We start from the raw sequence: 10,652 nt of genomic DNA, 5'->3' as shown, positions 1-10,652 counted from the left end.
GGCATGTTTTGTATCATAACCGACTAATTTCTCATAAAGCATATATTATTACAATCAAGTTATGAACAGAAATCATTGAACCCTAATCTATGATAATAGAATTTATGGTAAGATATTTGTGTATTTTAAATTTTTATTTGCAATATTCTACAATTGAAAATGACAGTCTTTCAGAGCGAAGACGCAATTGTTTGACGAGAAATTGTTTACCGTTTTACATATTCGATCATTAGTTACTGTAACGTAATTTGATTTATGTAACGGTTGGATTAGTGTACGATACGATAGACATTATTCTGTAAGACATTATTTTTATAGGGATATAAATGGCTGCAACAGACTGAAATAGCTAGGAAAAGTAAACATGAATTGCATATAATTATTCAATGCTATAGTACAATTAACTAATTAGTAGGCTCTATCAGGCCATTGTATGACACATGTGATATTGTTTAACGGTATTTCTACACTTCCTATAATTTGTAAATTATTAGTATTAAATAAATTTTTGTGTAAGCTATGTTTAATTTATTTAAAATTAATTTATTTCGTTTGCTAACATAAAGGATTTTGAAAAACAGATTATACGGTATCAAAAATGGGTAAAATGATTCCATTGGCAACTACAGTAAGTATCACTATACAGCATGATAAGATTTTATTGTGAATGACATTACAGTATATTACATTAATAAATATAAGACTATGTAAGGATAAAGAGTTCTAATTAGGCCCATGATCTCTAACAGCAATACGCGTAGCGTATTTTGTATAACTGATTCATTTCTATAGCATTATAAGTTCATTCTAGATTTATTAATGGACAGAATTATTAAACTAGGCCAGAGTTAAGATCATTCTGGATTTATTAGTCTGCAATTTTTTATATGATATTGTGCAAAACATGAGTTTATTGATGAATTTTAGTTTCTATTGACTCGACATTTAAATATTAAATGATATATTTGGCATGAATGATTAGAAAATAATTTGGATAGTTTATATTTTATGCATTTATATATGCATATATATACATATATGTACGCATGTATTATTTTTAGAAAGGGTGAAAAGTGCCCTATTGCCTACTCGATAAAGAAATCCGCAAACTTTCTTAATGAAATTTTAATGAATTGACTTTTTAAGTTATTCTGTAGAAATAAGATTTGGGGCCTTGTTATGTAGAACATGTACTGCTGAAATGCCAAAACATCGCCAATATATCTCTTAGTACTTACTCTTGACAGAACGGAAGATGATAACAGCAGTTTATAAGGATATGAAATGAATTTTCTCCAATACAAAACAGAACTATTACGTTAGTATTATTTATTACTCAACCGTTGGGACTGTCAAAGGATATAAAAGTTTATATAGGATTAACATTCTGTATTTGTTTTTGAACTGGTTTGATTCGAATTTTAAGTATTGAAATTAAAATTTCATGGTACAGTGAGAGAGTAAAGTATTATTTATAATTAATTATTATTATCAATGTTTCTTATTTATGGAAGGTTGATTGTAATTAGAATTATACTTCAAGTAGCTTTTGCTTGTAAAGTTCTGGCAACAACGAAGAATTGATATTTTATAACTACAGTCGTACCCTACTCCATCTAACCAGCTTGGCCATAGCCGACAATCCGGCATTTATTGTTGTAAACGTCTATTGATAACTTTCAGTGGGATCCTAATATACCTAACGGAGTTTATAAGATACTCCCCAATTATTTACGCTCACAGATTAATCAACATTTTACACGAATATGCACTACAGCACAGTATATGTGATCATAGCATATTGCAGACTATGATTTATACAGTACTATCATGTTGCGGTAATACCGTAACTGACCATAGAAACTATCAAAATCATAATAGGCGCACCCGCATCAAAAGGATTACTTGCTCTAGTAATGGCTATGATGTAATTAATCTACTTAATCCAGTTGGCTAAGTTACTACACTAGCTGAACTGTAATATTAATAGGAATTCTTTGCCATAACAAATGCTTTTGGTGCGCCAGGGAAAGAAAGGCCTTTTATTCCAATTTTTTTAAATTGAATGGTAGATGAAGTGGTAAGGAACCACATGAACCATTTCCAGCGCGATATTTGCCAAACAAAAGTGCATGTTTGACAAGCCCTTATGTACGGCAAATACTGTTGAGTGAGTATGCACTCATATTCAAGGACATTTGTACGTACAATCGTCCATAAGCACCGTTCAATATTCAATAATGCTACTTGCAGAGTCGGCAAAGACAGAAATCACCAATTGATCGCACTGATGGCGGTAGCAACTTTGGCAAAATGCCATTAGAAAAAAAAAGGGTGGCCTTGGTGTCCATTTACTACTGTGCGCTACGTTTCGACCAGTGAGTGGTACGAGGTGACAGTAATAATGCAAAGTAGAAAGTATAAGCATTAAATTATACGTGAAATATATGTCACTATAATCCGATGGACAGTACAGTACAGTACTGTACTCGAAGTACAGTATACTGTACAGTACTGTAGACTGTAGACTGTACAGCTCTGTACAGTACAGTATGGTATTGGATATTCCGATTTTTGAATCAATTTGTACAAAATTGATCGCCAATGTATGGTTTTAATATTAAATTGTCATCGGGATAAAGATGAATCAATTAGTAGATCACTTTCTTTAACATGAGACCTATCTGTATAGGAAGGTTCATAACGATTGGTTATTTTTAAGCGTTTTACTTGTAGTTTTTTAACTATTCAAACATATCGAAGAATACGGATGTCATTGGTCGACGACATTATACTGTACAGTGTACACTGTACAGTACATTAACCCACAGTACAGTACTGTACTGTAGATGTTTGGATGGCTAAAAGTGCGTAGTACTGTACAGTATATAAAAGTACTGTCCTGTATAGAAACTATTTCTATGTCTTTTGACATGTTTTGTATGGATAGATGTTGCTTTCTTAAAGTACTGTAACAGAGTGTGAAGCAGTTCGAATTAGAGTACTTTAAGGTGGCCCAAAATCACGAGAGTGAATCAAAATGTAAAAAAATGATACGAATATAAAGCTGAATAATTTGGCTTTCTAATTTAATTGATTAAAATGAGGTTAATTGAGCAACTGTAGACTGTACATTATAAAAAATCTCTGTATTGCGATATCAGGCATACAGTACAGTACTGTACACTAATGAAGTGTCTACAGTACTGTACAGTACACCAAATCTAGATTTACTATACAGTACTGTACACTGTACAGTACTATAGTAGTCTGTATTAGGCCATAAGCAAAAAGCCTTACAGTATCATGATGAGACGGTACTGTAGGAAAAGTCAGTGTCAAACTGTGTATCAGGGACTCGCATCTCAGCACCATCCTGCGACTGGAGACATTTTGGATGACAGTACTGTACAGTGTACAGTGTACAGTATAGGAACAAAAAGAGCGTCAGTACTGTAAACAGTCACAGTAAACTTGACCAAATCGAGAACCCCAAGAGCAAGAAGAGAAGCTATAGTCCGTTGTCTTGCCGGATTGAAGTTATTCTTTGGCCGCCTACCTTATTTTAACGATCAAAGTGGGCTTACAGTGATGCAATATAGTATATACGAGACTACATTGCAATGGCGCTCGATAAATCATCTATGCTGTTTTTGTTGGTTGTTACGTGTTTATCGTTCAAGGTAGGTCGATTTGGTAGTGATTACTGTACCCGTACGAAAGCCGACGTCGTGTTGACTATGTTGACTATGCAGTCCTGTACTTCCGCCACACCAGTATCAACTTCTGGATACAAAGTGTAAAAAATTTTGCAAGTTTCTAGCAACAACGTTATTGCGATTCTTTTTGATACACTTTCACAAGCAATTCCACTCCTGTATCGAATGATAATCAATGGCTAATTTGTAGGGTATCATTGTCGCATTCAATTTTTATACGGTAGCATAAAAAAAATTGGAAGGAAAGATTACGATGATGATTAGCAATGCTAATTCTATTGACGAGTAGATCGTAAACAATGCAAAGAATACAATTGCAACTCGAGACAGTCCACAGACGTCTCCACAACAGAATTCGCTACTTCAGTAGAACCAACAACGGCATAAAATCAAGTCGTTTGAACTTAAAAATACTTATAATCTACCGATGGCTACATATATTGGCCGTCATGCTAATCAATATAGAAGATGAATGAACGCAACCGATTTGTTCTTATCGTGTCTGATCTTGTTGTACATTCACTACTGTGTAGATAAAATTGAGAATGGCAAGGTAGTAATATGGACTTGATTCCAACTTTCTAGTAAAGAATGATGCATTAAAAGTGGAAGCAGTAGTCAATCATAGTTGTTGTATTCTTTCCAAAATTCATCAATTTTACAAAATAGTTGCTGTTATAAGCTATTGTACTACTGTCAGTGTATACATACATGAGCTATCTTTTTCATTCAAATGCAATAAATAGTAGTAATACCGTAATTTGCATACATGAATTATTGTAAATGATCAAGATCTTCAGGGATACAATGTAGCGACTTGACTCAAACTGCGAGTATGACTGTGAGAACAATGTGGGTTGGTAGCTTTTAGTGCTACCTGCCTGTATATGTCATATACACTTGAATAGTAATCACTGGCTATGTCAATTATCAACAATGATGTACTATAGAATGATACTCGTATAGAAGTGATTCGAAGTTGCAATCAAACTTAAGGGTTCACCTAATCGACAATATATTAGCTCTACGCTCTTAGCTAGCGATGTTAGATGTGCTTTCTACTCGTCCACTACTGTGTAGACGCACTGTATGAAAATAATTTTCATGAACATAAGGTATATATAATAAGACTCTCAACTCTTGTACAAGTATGATAAAATCTTACTAGTACAGTATGTAATTATAATGCTTGCAATACTACGGCCGCAAACCTAATATAGTATATTGTCTTATATAATAAACTCGTCTTTATTCTCAATCATAACTGATCTATTAATTTTCGTTATTCATATTTTAGGTAACTTATGGCCATACTGGTGTTATGCGAGCAATATCATCATCTCATACGGCCGACATCTGTGTCTTGTATAATTCGCGTTACATGTCACTTCCCAAATCTTCCCAGAATGCGGTAATTCTATCAGTGTCTTTGATCAATAATGTTAGCCGTGTTTACTGATATTATTCTGGGCCACTGATACAAGCACATTTTCTACTTCTATAAATTTTAAACCTAACTTTTCAGTTTACAAATGTATAATTCGCCTTACATGTCACTTCCTAAATCTTCCCAGAATGCGGTAATTAAATCAGTGTCTTTGATCAATAATGTTAGTCGCGTCTACAGATAATATTATAGGCCACTGATTCGAGCGCACTTTCTACTTGTATAAATTTTAAACCTAACTTCTCAGTTTATAAATGTATAGCTCGCCTTACGTGTCACTTCCTAAATCTTCCCAGAATGCGGTAATTAAATTAGTGTCTTTGATCAATAATGTTAGTCGTGTCTACAGATATTATTCCGGGCCATGGATACGAGCACACTTTCTACTTGTATAAATTTTAACCCTAACTTCTCAGTTTATAAATATATATAATGTACCTACTGCTACGTGCTAGTCAGTGTAAATTTATCATTGCAGTGGATGGTGGTGCATTTGTTGGATACTGTAATTTAGTAATCCATGGTATGTAGCATTAGCTTTACCTGTTGGAAACGTATTGTTGAAGCAAAAATAATAGAAAATTATGGCCCTAGTGGGAGCATGTGCTAAAGCTCAATTGAATTAAAAAAATGATTGACTATGAATTAATATTTCCTCTTATAGACGTTCCATTCCTTAGTTGGCATTGGTAAAAAGAGTCATTTTGGGTGTTTATACGATGATAGCGAAACCAATTTACTAAAGGGCAAAGTAGCGTTGATTTCTTTCGACAAAGCGAATTGCTCTTGCGTCGATATCATCACTAACATGAATTCGATGCATGCTGAAGGCGTTATACTGGCTAGTTACCAGTATTTGGTATGTTTAAATTGCTTTCCGAACAGCAGAGATAAGCTGATTTTCGTAGACTTTCTACGTGATATTATCTAATAATGTCAAGTTTGATAAGTTATTTCAGTGTTACAGTATTTATTATCTTCTTAATCTCTCTTAATACGGTAGCGTATTTAAACCTTACATTTAATGTTGTAGTTGCTACTTAGTACAGCTCCTGTTTTGAAATTGTACATTTTTGTAAATGTCTTTCCGTAAAATCTCGAGGAGTATTACTATGATATCTATAGCGACGTGCGCACTGTGTGTGCACCGTGCAGTCACTAAAAGTAATTGTTTACTGTTGTAGGCAAATCCGTGTCCAAACATAACCAAGAAAGATAACATGACGATCATGATTTTAGCTATTTCAGCAGCAGCTGGAAAATCGCTTCAGGTATAATGAGTTGTACCTGAGTTGCTTTTATTATACAGATATTGTAATATTAACCATTTTAAAAGTATAACAAAATCTTATTAATTTAGCTATTGATGTGCTATATGCTCTCTATTTACAGTAGCTTAGGAGTGTAGATACAATTAACAAAGTGGAGTTGATGGAGTGCAATTTGCCTATCTTTGTTATTATTAATTTCCATATCCTCATGTTCTGTCTTTAGTCCATGAAAAGTGACATCCGTGTGAAATTTTATTCGCCAATAATTCCAACTGCTGATGCTAATTTCCTACTTATATTCTTCATCGCGGTTTTTTGTATAACAATTGGTAGTTTACTCTCTGTCCCATGGGAACGGAGATGGCACGGGTAACTGATTAATTGAGAAATTTCAAGCTATGGTACTCCTATTTATTCAATTTACTTTGATAGAAGTTAATGGATATCGTTTTGCATAATAGGATCCCATGTATTCAATGTTGCCTTTCAAAATCATATAAATGCTCTCATAAAGATGGTGATGAATTACTTGATCGAAATAGTAGCAGAGATGCACGAGAAAATATTAAAGAACAAATATCAAAAATGACTTTGATCTTTGTTGTGATCATCCTGATTGCACTTTGCTCCACCCTTCTGCTACTTTATTTCTTCTACAATTATTTTGGTAAGCGAGAGTAAATTTATTACTGTAATGAGGGCTTTTACATTTCTTTTACCATGATAGAATTGTTTTATCGCTTGAATTTATAATAACACTAATTTGATAAAAAATTATATCCTCCAAGTTTGGTTCATTATTGTCATATATTGCGGCTTTTGCGTTTACGGATGTTACGACTTATTTCATCCATTCTTGTCATATGTTCATTTTGGAGATACGAGGTAAGCCATGAAAGACATTAGCAATAGTTTTATGTATGAAAACACAGTTTTCAGACTTCCATGTGAAATTAATTTGTAATTTGTTCCTAATCAGGTTACCGCCCATTAAGATACCATATTTGATGCAAAAACCTTATATCTTATCCATGAAAGAGATCGTATTACTAGGTTTATCTATTTCATTGGTTATTTTCTGGCTTATCGAACGCCATCAAATGTAATACTGGCATAAAATGTCACTTGTACTGTATGTAATGAAGTTCTACCTGCACATATATTAATAATTATGGAATTAAATTAAATTGGATTGTAGATATAGCTGGGTTATTCAAGATCTGCTTAGTTGCGCATTTTGTATCGTTATTTTGAAATACTATGCTTTACCTAATTTGAAAGTGAGTAGTAAGAATTTATAAGGTAGCTTAAGCGGTCATACTATATTTTACTGATGCAATGATGTTATGTAATTTTCTTTCAGTTCTGCACGTTTTTGTTAACTCTCCTGTTCTTGTATGATATCTTCTTTGTATTTATCACGCCTCTAATTACAAAGGTAACATAATAAGATGCTTGTTCTTACGAAAGTAAAGTGCGTTCTAATAGCCGAGATGATTTCTGGATTAATAATAATAGTAATAATAATAATCATTTCTCTATTAAGAACGGGGAAAGTATTATGGTTCAGGTGGCTGTTGGTGGAGGCAGAACAAGCAGCCAAGCCCGCAATTGGACAACAAGCACTGTAAGAGAAGAGGTTAGTTGTCTGGCAGCTTGTTAAACATTTTTGACCGTGTTCAGCGAAAGTATACAGTCCTTTTGATTAGCTTATTGTTGCACAAATTTTTACTATTATTTAGCTACCATTACTGATAAAAGTACCGAGATTCTATCATAGTGCCTATATTGACACGTGTTTCGATCCTATGTATTCTCTTCTTGGCTTTGGTGATATTCTTGTCCCAGGTTTGTATTTCTATATGTGTTGTTGTGCCAGTAGAATATAATTATTGTGGTATTCAGCATTATAACACGTAAATATCAATTGCAGGAATGTTTATCGCATTTTGCCATCGTTTTGATGTCCAGAAGCCGTATGATTCTATTAAAGTGTACTTCCTAGTATCATTAATTGGTAATGTGGCTATTGATTAATTATATACATCGATTTTATTTAATTAATAATAAAGGATATTCATACGTTAACAAGCACTATATAATGGCCCATTTCTTTATTTCATCTACGAATGTAGGATATGTGATAGGCTTGATAGCTACATTCGTTGGGCTTATCCTTTCAGGCCGAGGTCAACCAGCATTATTGTACATCGTTCCATTAACTTTAATTCCCACTTCTATTGCAGCTTGGCGACGTTCAGAATTAAAGCAGATGTGGAAAGGGAAATTCGAGGTACGATATCATTGACACGCGCATTCACTGGCATGATATGTCATGGTAGTTACTACTGTCAATGATATTGATAAAGTTCTACATTTCTATTCGTCGCATTGCCTTCTAGAATCGTGTTAGGTCAGCTAGTATTGAAGATAGTGAACAAGATGATGCAGAACAGGATGAAATGGAACGGGATGTAGACAGTAACAACGACCGTGAACCCGGAGTATTGTCCTCGATGGTGTAGAATATGCAATTTTAGACACAGATTATACTAATCAGATATAAGTCTTTCTGTATCTGACAACTATAAAATAGTAACTATTTTAATCTTTGTTATGCGTGTCGTTGCCAATTGCTAATGACGACTTTACTGATAACGTTATTTTGTAAAACATGACAAATTCAAATAATATCTAAGACAATGTAAAATGATTGTTTTTAAAGTTATAGTATAAAGACTGATATGCTGTATTAGCCCCTTGCAAATTTCTGGAATTATTATGACTATATAAATTTATATATAAACAAGTTGTTTGCATTTTTAAAATTACGAGCCATTGAATAATGATCGGAAAACAAACATATCGAATAGATTGAATTTTTTCTTGGCAGCATAAATTTTAAGATCGTTCAATCTAAGATTAGTACTCTGTTATATTAGTCTTGCTATCATTTTTGTATCGTACTGGAGAGTAAATCAGTCTATAGTCTATGTGATTATTAAAATTAAGACTCCGAGAAGCTCGTGTGAAATTTGTATGCATTGTCGTTGTTTCGATATAACCTAATATCGCGTACAGTTTTATACGTGTCCTTCTTTACTGTGGCATTATAGCACTGAAGCGTAATGTGCTAGGAAATAAAATGGTGATTTTTATGTTTACTTCCTGTTAGCACAATTAATTTATGATACTGAATTCTGTAACTTGGTTAAAAAAGAGTAGATATGATTTTTACTGGTTGTTAAAATTGTTACTCCACCGCTGACAGGCCGGAGAATCGTACCAGTAGCTAATTATAATACTATTTTTAGTCTACTGTTTATAGTTTACGATGGCGAATATCATCAATACAGTTCAGATATTGACATACACATACTGTATAGTACAGTACAGTACAGTAGATAATAATACCACTGACAAGGGCAAAATTGTCCACTTGTATTCTCGTCTAAGTATCCTGATACTCAATTCAGTCTGCATTATCCAGTGGTATCGAGTAATGCATCGATTCCGTTTATTTCTATCTTTCATTTCGTTTGATAGGTAGTGAATTTTGTCATTGAGGATCACATTCATGTTATGTAACCTATTACCATCCATCCTGTGTACCAGTTACAGTGATAGCTAAACCTCTTTTGGCGACTACAGACCAATCGCTTAATCAGTGACAATGTCCATTTACGATTCTGCTACCAATATACGCGCGTCGACGCATGAATAAATCAGTTTCCATGTACTGTCTGTATTTCTTGTAGTTTAGTAAGCGCTACATCATTTTATTTATTTATGGATATATTTAGATGGCCAACTGCGTTACTGTTCACTCGATTTTTGTACTCCAGAATAGATACAGTAGATATTGTTCTTATGATGATTATTATACCTATTTGTACGTAATCCATATACGTCACTGTCGTGATTGAAACTATTGTTTTGTGGAGCATTATCAAGTCATGATTGACTGTACTTGTCCGACGGCATGATTGCATGAGTCATGGCCTATTGGCATGGGCAGTCATAGTAAAGAATAAAAATACTGTATGATGTCACCATTGTACTGTACAATGTGTAAAATGGATGTCGTAGAGAGACCTATCTCATCGTTCGATTCTAGTTTCAATTGATGCGTAACTCATGACATCTATTTTACAAATAGAATGGCAGATTAGCAATCTGTCCTATACTGTAGACTGTAGAGTAGAGTACTGTATA

At 33.6% G+C, this 10,652-nt stretch overlaps 1 protein-coding gene across 1 annotated transcript; it reads left to right on the top strand.

Moving 5' to 3' along the window:
- Positions 1-3,623: 3,623 nt before the first annotated feature.
- Positions 3,624-8,962, top strand: TRIADDRAFT_55152 (uncharacterized protein; the record flags this gene model as incomplete). The annotated part of the gene is made up of 12 exons (XM_002111736.1): positions 3,624-3,683; positions 5,017-5,130; positions 5,831-6,025; positions 6,351-6,437; positions 6,661-6,806; positions 6,899-7,104; positions 7,226-7,322; positions 7,636-7,717; positions 7,984-8,076; positions 8,180-8,285; positions 8,573-8,730; positions 8,840-8,962. The coding sequence occupies 12 exons, from the start codon at positions 3,624-3,626 to the stop codon at positions 8,960-8,962; spliced, it is 1,467 nt and encodes a 488-aa protein (XP_002111772.1).
- Positions 8,963-10,652: the final 1,690 nt, after the last annotated feature.

Source organism: Trichoplax adhaerens, genomic scaffold (genome assembly GCF_000150275.1).
Source record: "Trichoplax adhaerens TRIADscaffold_4 genomic scaffold, whole genome shotgun sequence".
NCBI classification, from domain to species: Eukaryota; Metazoa; Placozoa; class Uniplacotomia; order Trichoplacea; family Trichoplacidae; genus Trichoplax; species Trichoplax adhaerens.
The sequence above is the reverse complement of the archived record's forward strand: the minus strand, read 5'-3'. Positions and strand labels throughout refer to the sequence as shown.